At 33.7% G+C, this 21,469-nt stretch overlaps 3 protein-coding genes across 3 annotated transcripts; 2 read left to right on the forward strand and 1 right to left on the reverse strand.

The window, feature by feature from the left end:
* The first annotated feature begins 709 nt into the window (after positions 1-709).
* On the forward strand, positions 710-1,365 carry LOC110786012 (uncharacterized). The gene is made up of 2 exons (XM_021990519.1): positions 710-993; positions 1,038-1,365. The coding sequence occupies exons 1-2, from the start codon at positions 710-712 to the stop codon at positions 1,363-1,365; spliced, it is 612 nt and encodes a 203-aa protein (XP_021846211.1).
* A 1,825-nt stretch (positions 1,366-3,190) lies between these two features.
* Positions 3,191-4,589, reverse strand: LOC110785997 (omega-hydroxypalmitate O-feruloyl transferase-like). Its single transcript, XM_021990506.2, has 2 exons — positions 4,146-4,589; positions 3,191-4,063 (listed from the first exon to the last, which is right to left on the reverse strand). The coding sequence occupies exons 1-2, from the start codon at positions 4,587-4,589 to the stop codon at positions 3,191-3,193; spliced, it is 1,317 nt and encodes a 438-aa protein (XP_021846198.2).
* An 11,424-nt stretch (positions 4,590-16,013) lies between these two features.
* Positions 16,014-21,428, forward strand: LOC130461331 (uncharacterized). The gene is made up of 9 exons (XM_056829389.1): positions 16,014-16,375; positions 16,945-17,905; positions 18,409-18,793; positions 18,903-19,248; positions 19,326-19,503; positions 19,597-19,719; positions 20,362-20,499; positions 20,595-20,786; positions 20,928-21,428. The coding sequence occupies exons 1-9, from the start codon at positions 16,014-16,016 to the stop codon at positions 21,426-21,428; spliced, it is 3,186 nt and encodes a 1,061-aa protein (XP_056685367.1).
* The last annotated feature ends 41 nt before the right edge of the window (positions 21,429-21,469 follow it).

Genomic DNA, 21,469 nt, shown 5'->3' on the forward strand with positions numbered 1-21,469 from the left:
TTTTCTCCTTGGTTATAAATCCATTTTATTTTCCAAAAAAAAAAAAAAACTGTAAATCAAAACAATATTTTGTACTATCCCAATTAGGCTAGTATACATTTAGGATCAATTAATATCAATTAGTCATAATTATTTCCTAGTTTAAAGCCATATATTACGTTGTAAATCTTGTATATTAAGCCAGAAAATTGATGAGAATAATCACGGAATTAATCTCTTGCATGGTATCAAATACTAGGGTTTCTCTTCCTTCTCTTCATCCTCATCTTCTGCTGCCCAAGTTCTCCTTCTTTTTTCTGTTTTTCCGTCGTCTTCCCTTCCATCCATGGAAGACTCATCCAAATTATACCCTTCTTTCGTTGTCTCCAATATCAAGAACCACATCCCTATTATTCTTGAGAAGGAAACAGATCATTATTCGGCTTGTGCCGAATTATTCAAGCTTCATGCACGTTCTCAACGTGTCCTTTCCCACGTCATGTCGACTGGAAAGGAGACGACTCCTTCCTCGGACGATGAGAAAGAATTGTGGTCCACCTTGGATGTCACGGTGTTGCAATGGATATATGCAACCATCTCCACCGACTTGTTACATACCATTATTGAAGAAGATATCACGGCAAAGGAGACATGAGATCGCCTCCGTAATTTTTTTCAAGACAACAAAAACTCTCGTGTGGTTTCTCTCGATTACGACTCTCATGTCAAGATGCAGGAATTTCCAAACGTAACGGCGTATTATCAACGCCTCAAGTCATTGGTCGATCAACTCAGGAGCGTCGATACTCCGGTAACTAGTAGTCGACTCATTCTTCAACTGGTGGATGGCCTTACTGAGGCTTACAAGAATGATTGCACTCACATACGTCAAAGCAAACCACTACCATCCTTCTCCGAGGCTTGCTATAATCTGCGCCTTAAAGAAAAGGCCTTGGATGAGATGAATGAGGAAGCGCCAGCAGCCATGGTGGCTCGTGATTTTGATGAAGTCGGGTGATAAATTCTGGGTCTCATCATCATCAACGTGGTTCTGGCAGTGGAAAAAATAACAACAAAAACTTTGGTTTAGGCGGTGGGAAAAAGCACGGCGTAGGTCGCAATTCAAGCAGCGGCGGTGGCAACCGTCGCGCTGGTGGTGGTCGAAGCTCCAGCGAGACACAACAGGTTCCGGTGCAAAAGTGGCAACCCACTTCACCATGGATGCTATGGGGATGGATGCCTCATTGGGCTCTCCCATGTCCGTATCCAACACAACAGTTGGCACGCCCACCTTCTGGCCCAACAAGGGCGCTGGCCCAACAAGGAATCTTGGGCTCAAGACCACAGCAACAAGCATATGCAGCAGCAGGTCCACCAACACAATAGGCTCCAACCGACATTGAATCCGCCCTGCATAAAAATGACGTTGAGCCAACCCGACACAAATTTGTATATGGATACATGTAGACACCTAATTTGTATCTCCCTTAGAGTCCAATGACGATACCGCCAATATATTTGGATGGTTAATTTCTAAGTGCAAGCTACCATTGCAAAGGACATAATTCAATTCAATTTTGAACTTTTGTTCAAAACTGAAGTACAAATTCCAAACCAAATTAAACAAAATTCTAATCAAAACACATTCTAATTCGAAAATCCAACTCCAATTCATAATTCAAAGCCATATACAAATCCCAAGTCCGATTCCTATTCCGAACTTCCAATTCAAAGATGAAAACCTTGGGTCCAAATCCTAACCTCATACTCTATTTCAAGCTCAAACACATATCACACAATGTATGCATACTATTTATTTTGGTAAAACTTTTTGATATTTACTATAAATCATTTTTGAAATTTAAAATTTGATCTTGAACGGACTTATTAAACGAACACAAAAACGAGCATATAAACGAATGTGAACAAGATGTTCACGAGCCTAACAACAAGTTGTTTGAGCTAGTATCGTTTATTGACCAATGGCGGAATAGGGGGGCTGACGGGGGCCATCAGCCCCCCCCCCCCCCCCCCCCCCCCCCGTGATATGTTTACTTATTAAACACGTACTGTAATAGCACATGTCTCATATAGCTCAAGTGGTTAGTTTACCTTAAAAATAGAGGTAGTTGGAGATACAAGGTTCGAATCCTAGCTCCCTCACCTTTTTTACTTGTTTTTTTATTTTATTTTTGTTTTTCATTGTTATAAAAATTATAAGTTAAGTTTCGGTCCCCCCTATATATAGTTTTTGGTTCCGCCCCTGTTATTGACATCCCTATTCTATGATTCACTTTTTCCCACAAAATGTCTCGAATAATTGCAATTTCTACCACTCTTACACAAGTCACAACAACACTTTCTCAAATGGAGGGAATTAGGAAGTAAAATGAATGCAATTAGTTAAGATAATTACTTAGGTAATAAAATGAAACAACAGTATAACGGTTGTTTAGTCTTTGTTCTATAAAGTATTGGTTGAGAAAGATTTGTGAAGTTGTAATACTTTAGCGCTAGTTTGAGCTAAGACTTCCACATCAGCTTTTTATTTATTTTCAACTTCTCGGATTGTTGTCGAGACCCTTTCATACTTGCTTAATTTTTTCACTTTACCCTTCATACTCATTCAAGATTTCTCAAACTTGTGAAAATAATAAAAAAAAAAATGAATTAAAAAAAAACAATTAGCAAAGAATTTACTCTTTAAACGTCTTAAGTAGAGTTTTGATATTCCAAGACTCTTGATCAGACTCTTGATCAGACTTTTGTCAGACTCTCCCTCTTAAATGGAAATTATTTGGTTAATACTCAATAAGATTGTTGCTCGGACTATTGCTCGTACTAGCGCTAAGAGCAAGATTAGCGCTAGTATAAGCTAAGACTTCCACGTCATCTTTTTATTAATTTTTACTTATTTTCAATTAATCAGATTCTTGTTCTCATACTTTCGGTGCATAAGGTTCATACGATCTTTTTAAACCATCTAAGTTGCTCTAAATGAAACAATTTTAAGAACAACACGTAATATACAACTGTAATTTCAGATTTTGTGTAGATAGGAATTTGGTAAGATGATCTAGGATGATTTTCCGGTTCAAGTTCAGCATTGTGTTGATATGATATCAATATATTACATTTGGATAAACTACATGGACATATTATACCCCATCTTGCAATGAGGAGTGAAACCAAACTATGAAACTTGTACTGGTTAAATCTGCATGATTTCTTCTTCAAATACCTTCATAGTAGAAGCTGGCATCCTAAGATTCACATTTATGCTTCTTCGATCTTCCACACTAGGAAGAAACAACACCACTTCTTTTCCAGCAAAACCCACAGGCCCAGTGTAAATTGGTGCTCCCCATCCAAAGTTAGAAGAATGAAAAGCAAGTCTAGACCAATCTGTGATCAGTATTGTACCATTCAGAGAAGGCCTAACACTTGTCATATCAACGTAGTCTATGGAAGATCTCACATAACTGTCAGTAACTAACTTAACCGCTCCTTGAACTAACTCCACCGTGTGTGAGAAAGGGCTCTCAAGGAGGTCCCCTGCTTTGCACAGCGCGATAGCCCAAACAATCCCATTACCAAAATACCCCTTAGGCAGTTGAGGATTAAGTTTAGCCCGTACATCAACTGCAAAGAGAAGCTTTGTTTGCTGATCATGATGCATTCTTAGGGATTTACATCGAGCTCTCCACACCAAAGCTGTTAATGCCTCAAAAGTGGTGCAACACTTGGTTAACACTCCACCTTCTAAGGCTTTTTCCTTGAGTCTTTGTAGCTTCTCGATGTTGAAAGGAAAGACTCGATACATCATTTCTTCTTCTTCGTAAAGCTCATGTGTGTTTGATATGTCCTCAATCTCAACAAATGCTTTCTGTAGTAAAAGGAATTCATTCTTAGGTGGATCTCTTGTTTTTAGGATAGTTCTATCTAAAGATGGAGGGACGCTTAAGGGTAATCCTCGTGCTATTTCACCCCATGATTTGATGAACTCCATTGCTGATATCCCATCAACCATGCAATGGTTTATGGCCATGCCTACTGCAAATGCTCCACATTTGAAATTTGTTACCTGAATTTTTGAAAACAGTTCAAACATTTTATCTCTGAAGTCTCATCAATCACTAAACCGATAATAATGGAAATAGAAATACCTGAACAGTAAAGATAGGAGTCTCAATTATATTAGTAGCACCAGGAACTTCATAAACAAGGTTCTTTAGCACAATGGGATCAGCACTAGCTATGCCCACCAACTCTAACACTGAGCAATTAGCCTCTGCCTCGACAAAAATGGGTCCTTCTCCAGTGCAATCAACAATCAACTTACCCTCTGGACTGATTGTCAGCCTCCCTGCAAGAGGGTAGAAATGAACAAGAGCCTTAGACAACGATTCTCTGACGACTTTTGCAGCATCTGCATTTCCCTTCTCTGGTGACTTGTATAAGTGTATTGTCCTCATTATACAAGCCATTGCTTGATCTGTGTTGCACAAGAAGTAAGTCCCTTTCTCTGTTTCCTCCACTGGTTGAACTCTTGTTGGCTCATCTTTCTTAATTTCGAGCTCGAATTTTCCATCACAAGCAGCAATCCCCATTTTCCGAAATTACTAGAAACTTGTTGTTGTAATAATTGGGTTTTCAAGGCAAATACTAGAATAAGAATAAGAACGAGTTTAGGAAATCGTTGCGCCGTGGTAACCAAACCACCGCCTTGAAAACGAGATTCGGTGCAACCGGGGTGCACAATTGTATCCACCGATTCGTTCCCTAAGGTTTACAGAACTCTAAACACACAAAGGCACTTTTGGGTGATGAGATGGAGCCACATAAACTTATGCCCAAAAGAATAAGAAGGAAAAGGTTTGAAGAGATACAAATATTCATGACTTAATCATGAACCAAAATTCTTCCATCCAAAACAAAAGGGGAAGGAGGAGGAGAGGAAGAGATCAATATATGTGTATACCAACAACTCAGAAAATGAAGAGTACTTATAGGATGTGTGGAGGAGACAAAACAATCCAAAGAAATCAAAGGTTTCAAAGGAATTCAATGATATTAATCAACCATAAACCCATGATAATGAAGAGTTGATAACCCCCATAATCAAGAGAAATAATGGACCAACTTAATCACCATAATCAGAATGATAATTGTCCATAAATAATACTTAAAAGGTTATCATAAAGGAGGAATCCAAAGAGAAGATCAAAAACGGACAACACCAAGAACCGATCTCGAAACCTGCCGGTTTTCCAAAACCGGCCGGTTTTCGGTTCACTTCAAAAAATGCCTTTTAAGTCCGATTTTCAACTTACACTCGAAACCTGCCGGTTTCGGAAAACCTGGCAGGCAGGTTTTGAGAAACCTGCCGGTTTTCCAAAACCTGGCAGGCAGGTTTTGAGCGCTTTTCCATCTTTAAATTCCAACAATCCCCCACTAAAGATGAGAAAAGATACCAAATGAAAGAGGAAGATATTGGGCATAAGAGGAGCTTAATACATAACACTGGTGTTACATAAAGTAAATTGAAACCAAATGCTTAGTGAAGTGAATTATGACTTACAAACCCAAGGGTGGACGTACCTTGAAACCCTTAAGTCCTTGATCAAAGAGTGGACTAACCTTGAAACTATAAGATTTAAGTCACGCCCCCACAACACATACCTCACTCCAAAGATTATGTGGACTCCGCAAAGTGTACGCGTTTTAAGCCATGCGTTTACCTTAGTTCTCATGGAAGCTCTAGGAAACTGCCCAAGTTTCCATAGAAGATGGCGAGTCTTCACAACCACGTAGGTGAATCCTCAAGTGCTTCTCAAAATAGCACTTAGTCAATAGGGTTAAATTATGTTCACTTTTAGTGAACCATCAAGAGCTACCTCGCAGCTATATTAACCCCCACAAGACCATAGATTCATTAAGAACATAATATAATGTTCAACCTCTCAAATAATTTGGTTGGTGAATCCACAAGTTGAATGCGTCCATTTCAATATGTTAGATTCATTAAGAGTTTATACAACTCAACCCTCATACAAGCGGTGGTTCTCTTTAAAGTGCATCTCAACTAGCACTCTACCATTAACAGTTCAAAGACTCAACCTCATTCAAGCATTACAACACATGCCATAGGGATAAGCAAGTAATGCTTATTACTTTACTCAAATGGGCATGAAGCCTATCCCCCTCGACATTTCAACCATCAAGGATCATTACATGTCCCAATTCAATCTTCGTACCATACTGCATAGCGTACCTTGCATTAATATTTTCCGTTAGAAAGTATAACCATAAGCAAGGACATTTAAATGGTATATGCTCACTCAAAAGCACACATGGTAAAGAAATTATAAGATGCTTTGTTCTTGGTTCAACTAACACCAATTAAATTTGATGGGACAATTTTGTAAAACTCAATTTTACAAAAAGTTCTTCATAAAGTATGATCCTCAAATCAACATAGCCACTTTAGTGAAAGTACTTCATCAATATCAAACTTCTATAATTTGCATCGAAAACTTCAAAGCGACATACTTTGAAAACATAGCAAATAAATACCATTCGACCTTATCCATGATACCTTTAAAATGAAGCAAACCCTCGTTCACTAAAAATTTGTGAAATTAAAAACAACTCAATTATTTCACAGTAAATTCACAAATAATAGCTATGTCAAAATACCAACAATACATATCATTATCATAGCGGAAAATATACTGGCGTCCACAACCTAAATCATGTTTTAGGTCCTTTTAAATGTTGAAGCTAAAAATTACATTCCACGCATACCCACAAATGATATGATTTTATATTTCCACAAATCTTCTCAAAAATTAAGAAAATGACTTACTATGAAAACCAAACATTTGTTTTCATATATTACTCAAAACTATTTACTTAAATAACACTTTCAACTTTCAAGGGAGAAGACATAGAATTCAATGAAGGTTTAAAACTCAATATTCAACATGTGATGTAAATATAACTTGAGCACATCATCCACATATCGAGTAAAATAACCACACATAATTATCACCTTGGAAAAATAAGAATTGAAATTCTCCACCCAAGTTATTAATCTAAACAACTATGAGAATTCAAATTCTACACAATCAATATGCATCAAGATATCGATAAGGTACATGTACCATTACAATGGTGATAACTCCAACAGACATAATGAATTCCATAAACACATAATTCTTATCCTCAAGCATGGGAACTCATCACTCATGGTTTTACCACTTAGAACAATCACTTTACATACCTATGATAAAAGAGCATGCAATATAGAAATGAAAATTAAACTGCTCAAAAATCTAAGTGATATAAAACTTGTTCCCAAAATAATAAGAATAAGAAAATCTCACTCCCTTACGTTGATAAGGTTCTCCCAATTCAAGTATAGCCTTGAAACTCCTAATAACCATCCGGTGAATAGTCATCAAACCCTTTCAAGAAAACATCTAGATATTCATATTCCTTAGGTAGGTTGCGAAACTCACAAGTAAGCTTAACTTACTCCCAAAAGCTTCCCCTCAAAGGTTAACGACAAAAAGTCTCCATTGACAAATCACGGAATTAAGCTCTTACTCATAGGAATTGAAAACACAACACAAATTCAAGGCATACATAAAAACATCCTTTAGCATAACGGGCAATTCTCATGCCTTGAAAACTCTGACTTCAAGTCTCTTCTAAATTCAACTTGTTCACTACTAACAAAAGAATTAGAAGAAAATAGAACAATCAAGCAAGAGACACTTTAAACCCAACATGCATAGCCAAACAATTAATTGCATCATGCACAAACATGCTAAAAGAAGAATTACCGTTAAAATGAGAATACTCAAAAAAATACATACCAAAACTCATCAATAAGATGAACATCCCAAGAAGTCATGGAATTACATGCATAATAAAAAGAGTACACTCAAATAATACAAGGACCAAGAAAACAAGTCCAACATTGAAATATTAGGCACTTCCCATATAGTGGACTTAAAAGTCTCTTTTACATGACACCTAAAAATTTCGAATCTCGAATATTTGGACTCACAACCACTTTCCAAAAAACACCGGGGTCTAAAGGTTTCCCAAGAGAAACTCTCAAAAAAACATGAGCATTCAAAAACAACCCCCACATGGAAATAATAAGCTCAAAAATTAAGATCATAAAATGATCACTCAACAAGGTTAAACTATGAGAAATGCCATAATAAAATTATGTACTCAACAATTCCCATAAAACCATTTTAAGATCAATAAACCCTTAAAACTCAAGTCTCAAAACTTTTGGCCAACTTTAATGAAATTCCAACACCAACACAAATAAAAAGGCTATTTAGTCTCAACCATAGAAAATTCATTAAACAACACCATACCAATCATGACAAGATTAATGGTCAAATTTCCAAAAGTGTAGTGACTCGAATAATCAGGTATACATCCAAGGAAAATATTATACGTAAAAACTCACTCAACATATTCCAAGGAAAAGGGTTAACATAGTTTGCTTCCACAAACTCAAACACTTATGTTCTAGGGGGTCATCATAAGCTTATGATAACTTGCTCCAATGGGTACACAAAAAACTCCAAGGAATTAAATATGCATATTTCCAACAATGCATAAGAAACCATTGATTATGAAGTTACATACCCAATATTCATGGTGATAAACAAGAACTTGGAATCATACGTATACACCAATATTACTATGACAAGTTAGCGCTTGAAATGACAACGTACAAGGCTAATAATCTAATCACTATTAGAATAAAACTACTTACTAAATACCCTTAGTAAAGCAAGTACACAAAGTCACAAGCCCAAAATTCCTCTACCAAGGAAAATATGACAATGCACAAATAATTCACATTAGTCTTTAAAAGACTAAAAACATAACTTTAATAAAACTAAGGTCTCCTCATGAAATTAAACATGCATGAAACCAAAGTAAACTGTAGAGTGCAATAACATGTTCATACATCATAAATAATTCAAATACTCTACTTTCTAGTAATCATTCCAACAAACATCATTTGACAATATAAAAATCAATTTTAATATTGTCATCTTCACAAAATATAATTTGTTGAAATGACTATTAGAAATGAACATGTTAGAATAATATCTTATTAAAAGAAATAGTTTAGAATGAACCTCCCTTGATATTAAATCAAGTATGTGTATTGTAAGACATTCCAAAATCTTCAATCAATCCTCCATCACGATATCATGACCACCATTCATCAATCATCTTCTTCCAAGACGTTGCTTTTGACTTTCCGTATCCAGAAAAATCAGGTTCGTTGTTGAAGTTGTAACTGACGATCGCGATCATCCAATGACAATCCGACCGTTGAAAATCAATCCCAAGATGTCCCGGATATTGTGTCAAAATTTCAGGACAATCCGACCACGGATGACCCTCGATCCGGATCAATCTTTGAGACTTCTCCCAGAAAAACGTGAATGAAAAACATCTTTGGAAACCCTCTAAATTCCCTTTATCTTTCACTCAAACTCACAAATATAAATTTCCTCAAAAATCATAAGAAGTATTTAGCCATTGAAATATATCTCGTTTTCAAATTGTTGTAATAATTGGGTTTTCAAGGCAAATACTAGAATAAGAATAAGAACGAGTTTAGGAAATCGTTGCGCCGTGGTAACCAAACCATTGCCTTGAAAACGAGATTCGGTGCAACCGGGGTGCACAATTGTATCCACCGATTCGTTCCCTAAGGTTTACACAACTCTCAACACACAAAGGCACTTTTGGGTGATGAGATGGAGCCACATAAACTTATGCCCAAAAGAATAAGAAGGAAAAGGTTTGAAGAGATACAAATATTCATGACTTAATCATGAACCAAAATTCTTCCATCCAAAACAAAAGGGGAAGGAGGAGGAGAGGAAGAGATCAATATATGTGTATACCAACAACTCAGAAAATGAAGAGTACTTATAGGATGTGCGGAGGAGACAAAACAATCCAAAGAAATCAAAGATTTCAAAGGAATTCAATGATATTAATCAACCATAAACCCATGATAATGAAGAGTTGATAACCCCCATAATCAAGAGAAATAATGGACCAACTTAATCACCATAATCAGAATGATAATTGTCCATAAATAATACTTAAAAGGTTATCATAAAGGAGGAATCCAAAGAGAAGATCAAAAACGGACAACACCAAGAACCGATCTCGAAACCTGCCGGTTTTCCAAAACCGGCCGGTTTTCGGTTCACTTCAAAAAATGCCTTTTAAGTCCGATTTTCAACTTACACTCGAAACCTGCCGGTTTAGGAAAACCTGGCAGGCAGGTTTTGAGAAACCTGCCGGTTTTCCAAAACCTGGCAGGCAGGTTTTGAGCGCTTTTCCATCTTTAAATTCCAACACTTGTCATGGTAGAACAAGCACACAATTACTACATATATAAGGTTGGATCACGCAATAATAGTTGTACTAGCTTAAGTGGTGCATGAGAAAGTGGAGAAGTGATTTTGGCACGCCATTTTGTTTATTTTGGAACACCAACTATGAGAGTACAGGAAACCATGATCTACTCACATAGCGGTGTGCCAAAATCAGTTCTCGAGAAAGTGGTGTTTATTACCCCTTTGTCCCATATTAGTTTTTACCGTTTTCTTTTCTCGTTATCTTAGATACGTTGTCGATTTTTTCTTAACTTTTTTTACTGTAGTAATAGGTGAACTTTAGATTCATCTTTGATTAGGTGGACGATTTAGCTTATCACTACAATTTCCAATTGTAATTTGTAAGAGATTAATTATTATCCCAAGTTTTTTATTTTCTTGTATGGAGTATTGATGATCATGGATATCTTAGCCAAAATGTAGAGCCAAAATGTGATGGCAGTGATTCTCTCCAAACATGTAGAACCTTCTGTTAAATAATCGTTATGTTTCTTTGATTTGCAATGTGAAAACGTGATACAGTGAAATATTACGGGTGTATAATCCAAATTGCGATCAATTAGTACCTTATGTTAAATTCGAGTAAGCACACACGGAATACGCCTAATTATACAACTAAACAATAGTTGAACAAAGCAAGTAAAATAAGAAGAAATTATAATTTCTCAAGAAATCAAACCTTGATTATAATGAAATAATGTACTTGCAAACAACTCCCTGTGAATCAAAGAACAAAACAACAATTATCAGATAAATTAAACATTACGGACTAAAATAAGTTTACAAAAGGTTTTGCGCGCACAAGGTGTACAATAAATTTATTGTATACCAAGATAACTTTTAGGCAGTTTTTTGTAACTTTGAACTATTTTTATGTAACTTTTATATTATAAAATTAAAGAGTTGATAGACAAACATTTTATAGGGTTAAATGATTAATTTTTACATTATTATTGATTTTGAAGAAATAATTTTTATTCAAATGAAAAAATTTATCATTAAAAAATAGATAACTTTTACATTTATAAACTTTTACATATATAAATGTAACCTTTAAACATTTTGAGTCAACTTTTACTCCGGTGTACAATATTTATTGTACACCCATTATAATTAAGAATTTGTGATAAGTTCATATAACTTGCTAAATTGAAATTTGTAGTCATAAATATTCTTAAGAAATTATTTGTATCTAAACTACGTAGTACTAAATATGGACAAATGAACAAAATAAAAATACAAACCACTATGAACTGAAAAATGGAATTCGAAGGTAATTTATAGAGCAAATTAAAACAAAAGGTGTATAGATCTAATGTTTAAGTTGGTTTAAGAAATCATATGGGTTGGCGGATGTTTTATACGACTCGGGTAGACCCGGCCCCTTCAACGAAAATTTTGTAGTGTGTTTTAGTTACGTCACCCATTAAACTGTGTATAACGTATAAATTTTACATATCTTGTTGCTTAATTTTTCTACTGGCCCTCTCAAAAGAGTGTCTAAGATCCGCCACCCCATTTATAAAGAACAAATATGATAGAAAATTTATTTTTGAACATATACGCATTTAAGCAAAACTAATAAAGATTTTGATGCCATACATATGAAAATTTAAACATGTACCGAAAGATTAAATACATTCATGTAAAACTAAAGAGTTATTAATAAGAATGAAGAAACTTAGATACCTTAAAAGTGCAAGGTGTGAAGAGTAGAATTATCGAATGTTGTTAATTTAAGAAATATTTATAGATGATACATTCATTAGTTTTCCAGCTTACATTAAACTGTATTACTCTGTATTCATTTGATTTTACTATTTAAATCAAACTTTATCTCATGGAATCTTGACTGTAAAATTAAATCAATTCAATGACCGCTATTTCAAGCATGCAACAACAAATTAATCTGTCCAAACTTAAGTTATACGGAGTACGGAGTAATTAGCCTCATGTTTCTCCCTCCTCCATTTTCTACCCCTTATCTATAATCTATAATCTATAACACGGAGTAATATTTTATGCGCATGAGGTGTATAATAAATTTATTGTATATTATGATAACTTTTACTCGATTTTTTTGCTGAAATATTAGAGCGCCACCTAGGATTTCGGCCAATAAAAAATAAGATTTCTAATTTATTTTTGAATTAAAAAAATCAAGTGCCACATAGATAATTAATTAGGTGCCACGTAGATATTTTAATTAATTAATTACTAATATATACCACTCCATCCAAAACCAAACACTCTAATAATTAAAAATTAAATATAAAGTAAAATTCATAAACATCAAACACCAATCTAAAAAAAAATCAATCCAATATTAGAGCGCCACGTATGAAATCTAATGGTTTCGGTCAATGAAATTAAGATTTTGAAATTATTTTTGAATTAAAAAAAGTCGGGTGCCATGTAGATAAATAATTAGGTGCAATATAGATATTTTTATTAATTAATTATTAATATTACGCATGCACAATTTATTCCAAAATCAAACACTCTAATAATTAAAAAATAAATCTAAAGTGAAATCCAATCCAAAATCAAAATAAATCTAATATATAAAATATAGCATGTGGTATATATATATATATATATATATATATATATATATATATATATATATAGGAGTTTTATTTTAACTTAACAATTTAATAGAAAAATCTAGTATTTTAAAGAGTTAAATGATTAATATTATACATTATTAGTGATTTTGAAAAAATAGTTTTTATTAAAATGAATTAAATTACTAAAAAAATAGATAGCTTTTACATATATACGGGAAACTTTTAAGCACTTTGAGTTAAATTTTACTCTGGTGTGAAATACACCGCTCGTAATAAGAATTTGTGATCTATAATCTAATCTAATCTAATATATATATACAGAGTAGGAGGCATATTTGTTGAATTATTAGAGCGCCACGTAGGATTACTATTGGTTTCAGCCAATAAAAATAAGATTTCTAATTTAATTTTGAATTAAAAAAATTCGAGTGTCACATAGATAATTAATTATATGCCACATAGATATTTTAATTATTTAATTACTAATATATAAAACTCCATCCAAAATCAAACACTCTAATAATTAAAAAAATAAATCTAAAATAAAAATCATCCGAAATCAAACACTAATCTAAAATAAAATTCAATCCAAAATTAAACATTAATCCAATATTAGAGCGCCACGTAGGAAATCTGATGGTTTCGGCTAGACCTGTCAAACGGGTCGGTCGGGTCGGGTTGTAAAAATTTACTTTCGGGTTCGGGTTGAATCGGGTCGGTCACTTTCGGGTTCGGGTTTACAAATGCTTGTTCAAGACCCAGAACTTTCGGGTTCGGGTCGACCCAACGGGTTGAGAGATTTTAAAACGCGCATTATATTTTCATTAATTTAGGTGAAAAATATACCAAATATTGGCACAAGTTAACAAATTTTCCTACGAAAGTTTATATTTTGTCAAATTCAATCATAAAATGGCGTATAATTCAAATTAAAATCATATTACACAGAACAATAGTAAAAACAACGTGTCTTTTATGCTTAAATTTTCTCATAATCTCATTTATTACTATAAATACAATGATTTTCAATCGGTCGGGTCTAAAACGGGTTCGGTCGGGTTTTGACCCATTCCTTTTTGGGTTGTTCGGGTTCGGATAAAATCGGGTTACGGGTCACAAAATCTTGTTCAGGACCCAGTATTTTCGGGTCGGGTTCGGGTCGGTTTTCGGGTCGGGTCGATTTTTGACAGCTCTAGTTTCGGCCAATGAAAAATAAGATTTCAAAATTATTTATGAATTAAAAAGTCGAGTACCACGTAGATAAATAATTAGGTGTCACGTAGATATTTTTATTAATTAATTATTAATATTACACATATTTTACTCCATCCAAAATCAACCACTCTAACAATTAAAAAAATAAATCTAAAATGAAATTCAATCCAACATCAAACACTTATCTAATATAATATATAAAATGCAACAGTTAATATATATAACAGTTTTATTTTAACTTAACAATTTAATAGGATCCGTGCATTGCACGGTCTAAAATCTAGTGTATATATATAAAGGGGAGTTTTTTCAAGAGCATTGGGAGCTCCACGTAGGAAAGTCCAGTCATAAAATCGAATATTAATCATTTCAAAAATATAGTAAATAGATAAATATGTTAAAAAGATAAAATTCACTTTATAATATTTTAAGATAAAAAAGTAAATAGATAGAGTTTTGAGAAAAATAAACTTATGATTTATCAATTTATATAAACTCAATTTTCTTCTTAAAAATATACACAAAATCTTGTTTAAAATGGGTGTACAATAAATTATTGTACACCAAGCCCATATTAGGCAATCCCGATTATTTGGCACGTGTGAAGTGTAATTTTTTTTTTTTTAATTGGGGGAAGTTGAACCAGATTTCATTCGTTCTTCTTTCTTCTTCGCTGTTCTCTCTTTTCTCTCTCCTCTCTCCCTCTTCTGCGATTTCTGTTGCGATTTCAGGTGCGATTTCTTCGCGATTTCAACTGCAATTTCTCTCTTCTGCATCTCAACCGCAACTTCTTGCGATTTCTTCTGCAATTTCTTCGCGATTTTGCTACATTTACCTCGACAGTTCATCCAGGTTAGTTTTCTACCTATTTTCTTTGATTTTTCGTATTTTGATAATTAGGTTTAATTATTTTAGTTGTTCTACTTGAATTATTCTTCCAATTATGTCACGTTTTGTTTGTGTTGCTTCGAATTTGTATTTGTGTGTATTGATTTAGGTTTTTCTTCAACGATCGTTTGTTTTTGCTGCGATTTTGTTCCTTTGCACAGATAGCTTCTTTGCTGCGATTTTGTTTCTTTGCTGCGATTTCAATTTTGTGCTTTAATTTCTGTTATATAAATGTTAAAGTTTATAAATCTGTTAATAAGTTAAGGTTATTCACCTAATAGTGAAGAACATTTGAATTCAAAGTTGCAAGCACGTGAATCATTGAATCTGTATCAAAGTTGCAAGGATAATTGAGTTAAAGTTGAGGATTATAGAGTTAAAGTTAGGATTTTAGAGTTAAAGTTGAGGGTTCTAAAGTTAAAGTTTAGGATTCTGTAGTTAAAGTTTAGGGTAATTGAGTTAAAGTTGAGGGTTTAGAGTTAAAGTTGAGGGTTCTAATGTTAAAGTTGAGGGTTCTAATGTTAAAGTTGAGGATTCTGTAGTTAAAGTTTAGGATAATTGACTTAAAGTTTAGGATAATTGAGTTAACTTTAACTGTGAATAACTTAACTTTAATTGGTAATAGTCTAACTTTCACGTTTTTACCTTTCTACAACTAAATTGAGTCTTTCAGTCTGTTTTATTTCACTGTTGTACTTTGTTGTGTTAAAGTTATAGTTTTATATAATTAAGTTATGGAAATTGGCATAAAAGTTAAGACAGTTTTCAATCATTTAAGACTTAACTTTTCTATTAATATCTTAACTTTAACAGTTAAATCTATTACTTTTATATTTACAAATTTTTCATCTAATGGGAGTTTAACTTTTGCAGTGATTTTTGACATCATTGAATCATGCCGAGAAGTAAAACTGTTAATGTGAAGGAGATTTTACAAGAAGATGATGACATTCAATATCCAGATTCAGAAAATATTGAATATGATGACGATGATGACGATGTTGTTTATGAAGATGATGAGTATGTTAATACTGATGAGGACCAGGACGAGAACTGGGAACAGGATGAGAACCTGGACGAGGACGAGGACGAGGATGTTAATGCTGGCTTGGTTAAACCGACAGGCAAAGGGAAGAAGAAGCCGGGAGTCATGGTTAAGAGTGAGTTGGTTGAAATAAAAACCAAAGGGAAGAAGGCAAGGATTAAGGCTGAGGTTGATGCTAATGTTCCTGTTGATGCTGAAAATGATGTCCAGATGTGAGTTTTACAATTTGTTTTATTTCTCAATTTGAACTTTTCTGTGTTAAAGTTGTTTTATAAAGTTAAGGACTCTGAAGTTAAAGTTGAGATTTTTGTAGTTAAAGTTAAGAATTTTGTAGTTAAAGTTAAAGTTAAGAATCCTAAAGTTAAAGTTTATGATTTTGAAATTAAAGTTAAGGATTCTAAATTAAAAGTTTAGGATTCTAAAGTTAAAGTTAAGATTTCTAAATTTAAAGTTTAAGGATTCTGAACTTAAAGTTGAGGATTTTGAAGTTAAAGTTAAGGATTTTGAAGTTAAAGTTGAGGATTTTGATGTTAAAGTCAAATCTTACAAACAAGATTTCTAAATATAAAGTTAAGGATTTTGACTTTTTTCTCCTAACTTTACCTGCTAAAAGTCAACTTTTTCCTTTTAAATATTACAGCTGTACTTATGTAGGTTAAAGTTATGGTATTTGTTGTAAATATTAAGAAATTCTTCCATCATCAGAAACATAACTTTTACTGTTAATTACCAAACTTTAACTGCTAAAAGTCTAACTTTTACCTGTTTAACTTTTTTTCAGCTTGGATGGGGGTTGCAGTACTTCAAACTTGACTACCCAGTGTAGACCAACTGCTTTGTTAGCTGTCATAGAAACATTCAATTCAAATCAAATTAAGTCTGTTTCAGAAATTGGATTCGGTTGGTTGTTATCTTTACCTACGCAAACTTCAAAGTTAGATACAACATTATTTCCCTGGTTGATTGATCATTTTGATCCTGTTAGTTGGTTGTTTAAAATTGAAGCTGGAAAGGAATTCATATTTAGTCCATGTGATGTGCATGATGTGTTTCTTCTCCCATTACATTCTGACAATCCTATTGTAGATAGCAGCACTAGGACTAAGGATGTAGGTTTGAAAAATCAGTGGAGAGACTACTTTAAAGTTAAAAAAAATGCAACCATTCCATTGCGTCTGTTGGAGATTAAGATGGGTGAATTAGTGGAAGGTGGAGAAATGTTCAAGCGAATATTTGTGATGTTTGCATTCTCTGTTTTCTTAGCTCCTATAGCTAATAGGACTACTGATTTGGGTTTAGTTAAAGTTCTTGAGGATGTAGATGAAATAAAGAATCTTGATTGGTGTGGATATGTCCATGAGAGACTTTGTCGGGCTATTAGGAAGCATAAAACTTCAGGCTGCCAGGGTAACGTTGGTGGTTGTTTATGGGTTTTACAAGTTGTCTATTTTCATCGCCTTCAATTTAGAGGCATTGCAGAGAGTTGTAGTCTTCCGTTGATGAAGCATTGGTCTGGTACTAAAATTCATGAAAGGCTTGTTTTGGAAAAGGATTCAGCTTGCTTTGGCAGTGGTTTATTAAATACAGTGACCTACCCTGTTTGTCAAAAGTTGGGTTTTGAAGAAGGTTTTGCCAAGATTTGTGGTAGGCATGATGCTGTGAACGATGATGAGAGCCATATACGGTTCGTCATTCCTGATGGGCAATTGTCAAATTCAGCAATTCAATCAATTTCAACTGATGTAAGTTTCTTCTCAACATTTTTATAGTTATTTCTCTTTTATTAAAATTTTTATTCTAGTTTTGAGATTTGATTCTACAATTAAAGGTAAAGATTCTAAAGTTAAAGTTATGGATTATGTATTTAAAGTTAAGGACTTTGATGTTAAAGTTGAGGATTTTGAAGTTAAAGTTAGGGATTCTAAAGTTAAAGTTAAGGATTATGTATTTAAAGTTAAGGACTTTAATGTTAAAGTTGAGGATTTTGAAGTTAATGTTAAGGATCCTAAAGTTAAAGTTTAGAATTCTAAAATTATTTCAAGGATTCTGAACTTAAAGTTTAGGATATTAAAGTTAAAGTTAAGGATTCTGAACTTGAAAGTTTAGGATTTTAAAGTTAAAGTTAAGGATTCGAAATTTAAAGTTATGGTTTCTGAAGTTAAAGTTTAGGTTTCAGTAGTCTAACTTTTAAGTTCAAAAGTCTAACTTTTAATTCAAAAAGTCTAACTTTTCCCGAATCTTGAAGGAAATGCATGCGGAGTTTTTGAGAATGAAGAGGAACTTGGAAATTGTTTCAAATTTTCATTTGAAACAACTTGAAGCTGTAGCAGCACTGAGGCGACGTTCATCTCCATCGCTGCCGGATGATGATTTGGATCCAAGGTATTATGCCATGATGCAAGAATTGGCTGAGATGGTAGTTTCAGTTCAGTCTATGCCAGGAGGTTTGGAGAACATATATTGTGATGGAAAACCTAATGCTATACCTCAAGATGATAGTCCAAATAAAAAGATCCAAGGAGTTCTTGATGAAATTAATGTCAATGAAACTGCTAACAAGACTGCTGTACAGTGTGAAGAACCTCGTATTGTTGATGCTACCACTGATCCAGCTCAGCAGACCAATCAAGGTGCAACTTTACTCTATTTCAGTTTACTATATGTTCAAAACTTAGAAATATCTAAAAAAACTTTAACCTTTTCACATTAAATGATAAGGAATCATTTATTCTACTACAGGCGCAACTTTGGAGGTTGATGTACAGCCAAGCTTATCTGAGCAGCTGGTTGTACCTCTTCCAATTGTTGAACCTCTTCCAAGTGTTGAACCTCTTGCAAGTGCTGAAACTGCTCCAAAAGAATTAAAAGTTTACGAGCCTACTGTCGGTTATCATTCCATTATACACTCTTCTTTCGCTGATGGCAAGGCTAAAATTGGAATTCCATGTGGAAAGGTTAACACTGAACCATTCCTTGTCGGACATTTCATGCGTTTCTACAAGAGGAACATGAAACGTTTGCCCGAGTTGTATCAAGAAGTTGCTGATTATTGCCTTCTGGATGATCCTGTCGTAGTGAAGGCAGAGTAAGTCTTTTTTTGTCCTAACTTTAAGTACAAAAGGTTTAACTTTAACTTAATAAATCTTAACTTTTTTTTTTTAGGGAAACTTTGGTCTGGTTTGATACCGTACATATGATTCAAAGAGAGGATATGTTGTCACTTGCTGAAGATCAAGAGATCTATTTGTCTATTATTGAGTGTTGGGCATTAATGATAAATGCAAATGAAATGCAGCATGCCTCACCGCCTTCAAAATTCTGTTTTGGTGTCCGCCAAAGTGTGAGTTTCTTAAATTGTGTAGTAGTTTAGTAAAAGTTAACATATTTTTAGGAAATGTTTGTGTTGTACTAATTTGTTTGTTTTCCCTTGTAGGAAATTTTGGAACTTCTTTGGCAAGATTCAACTAACGAGGCTGCTATGGATCAGCTTCTAATTTGTTGGAAAGAGTGGATTGATATTTACAACAATGGCTTTGACATCACCTGTGTTGATCTGGTCAGTTATTACTTGGCATCACCTCAAAATTAAATTAAGGATTCTAAATTTAAAGTCAAGTTTTATGAAGTTAAAGTTTAGGATCTAATGTTAAAGTTAAGGTTTCTGAAGTTAGAGTTTACCATAATTGAGTTAAAGTTGAGAATTTTAGAGTTAAAGTTGAGGGTTCTAAAATTCTCAACTTTAACTGAATTATCCTTAACTTTAACTTCAGAAACCTTAACTTTAAGTTTAGAATCCTAAAATTCAACTTGTAACATTAAATTTTTCTGAAGTTAAAGTTAAGGATTCTAAATTTAAAGTTAAGGTTTCTGAAGTTAAAGTTTATGATAATTGAGTTAAAGTAGAGGATTTTAGAGTTAAAGTTGAGGATTTTAGAGTTAAAGTTGAGGGTTCTAAAGTTAAAGTTTAGCATTCTGTTGTTAAAGTTTAGACCTGAAATTAAAGTTTTGGAGTCTGAAGTTGTAATTAAGGTATCTGAACTTAAAGTTTAAGATTTTAAAGTTAAAGTTTAGGCATTTGAACTTAAAGTTAAGGTATCCAAAGTTAAAGTTTAGGATTCTGAAGTTAAAGTTTACTTTCACTAGTTTAAGTTTTGTTTTTGTGTATCTATTAACATCACAATATGTTTTGTTTTTGTAGGTTTTTGTTCCTTTTTTTCGAGAACGCCACTTTTTCCTATTTGTGTTGAATTTGAAAACCAAAACGATGCAACACGTGGACAATCTTGTGTATGATGAAGCTCAAATCATTGATTTGGAAAGTTTTTCAACAACTCTGGTAATTACCTCTAGTCAATTTAAGAATGTTGAATTACCGGTTCAACTTTCTTTTTTCTGTTACAAACCAATAAATGTGTTTAATATTGTTTTCAGTGTGATCTCCTGGGTACTTTCCTTGATGATAGAGGCAATAATCATGAAGGTGATATTGGAACGTACCCCATGGAGGAGATTGAGTTTGATTGGAAGACTGCAAAAGGTTCTGACCTTGATTGTGGAATTTATACAATGATTAGTATGTTGACATTTGAAGGAATCAAATGTAGCTGTCCTGATTTGAAAGAGGTTAGAATTTTTTCGAATCATAACTTTTAAGTCAAAATTCCTAACTTTTACAGCAATTTGCTTAACTTTTATTAGCCTTATTTATTTTGGAATTTAAAATGATGTTGATAATGTTATTATTTTTTTTTTCAAATAATACAGCCCCGTAAAAGGATTGTTCTGCGTGCCGAAATATGTGCCACACTTGTGTTATCTGACATGAATGACAAACGGGCAGAAGTTCTCAATAAACTTGCTGATTTCAATTCCAAACGAGTAGATGTCTATCCACATGTGGTAACCAGGAGGAAGCAAAAATTGGCAAATGATAGGAAGTTGAAGAAAGAAGCTGCCAAAAAGGAGAAGGAAGTTGAAAAGAAAGCAGAGGAGAATGCCAATGAGAACAAGAAACCAGAGGGTAAAATTGCACAGGAGAATGCCAATAAGAACGAGAAACCAGAGGGTAATATGGCAGAGATGAATAACAATGTGGCAGATGTGAATGATAATGCGGCAGAGGGCAACAAACAACCGTTGAAGACTTTTACTTCAAGAAAACGTCTTAAAAGGAATGTAGCAGATGCATCTGTCCCCGAAAATGTAGGACCACCAGAGAAGAAGCAAGCTCCTACCAAACGGACGGCAAAGAAACCTGCAGCATGAAATTTTAATATTAGTTTTAAAGTTCATCAAAACTCTAAGTA

This window comes from Spinacia oleracea, chromosome 5 (assembly GCF_020520425.1).
Source record: "Spinacia oleracea cultivar Varoflay chromosome 5, BTI_SOV_V1, whole genome shotgun sequence".
Classification (NCBI taxonomy): Eukaryota; Viridiplantae; Streptophyta; class Magnoliopsida; order Caryophyllales; family Amaranthaceae; genus Spinacia; species Spinacia oleracea.

Excerpts from the sequence above, each read along its gene's own strand:
- LOC130461331 (XM_056829389.1), top strand. The coding sequence starts at position 16,014 with ATGCCGAGAAGTAAAACTGTTAATGTGAAGGAGATTTTACAAGAAGAT. Across the intron at positions 16,376-16,944 it reads GCTGAAAATGATGTCCAGAT|CTTGGATGGGGGTTGCAGTA; the intron begins GTGAGTTTTACA and ends ACTTTTTTTCAG. Across the intron at positions 19,504-19,596 it reads GTTTTGGTGTCCGCCAAAGT|GAAATTTTGGAACTTCTTTG; the intron begins GTGAGTTTCTTA and ends TTTCCCTTGTAG.
- LOC110786012 (XM_021990519.1), top strand. The coding sequence starts at position 710 with ATGCAGGAATTTCCAAACGTAACGGCGTATTATCAACGCCTCAAGTCA. Across the intron at positions 994-1,037 it reads CGTGATTTTGATGAAGTCGG|TGGAAAAAATAACAACAAAA; the intron begins GTGATAAATTCT and ends TGGTTCTGGCAG.
- LOC110785997 (XM_021990506.2), bottom strand. The coding sequence starts at position 4,589 with ATGGGGATTGCTGCTTGTGATGGAAAATTCGAGCTCGAAATTAAGAAA. Across the intron at positions 4,064-4,145 it reads CTCCTATCTTTACTGTTCAG|GTAACAAATTTCAAATGTGG; the intron begins GTATTTCTATTT and ends TCAAAAATTCAG.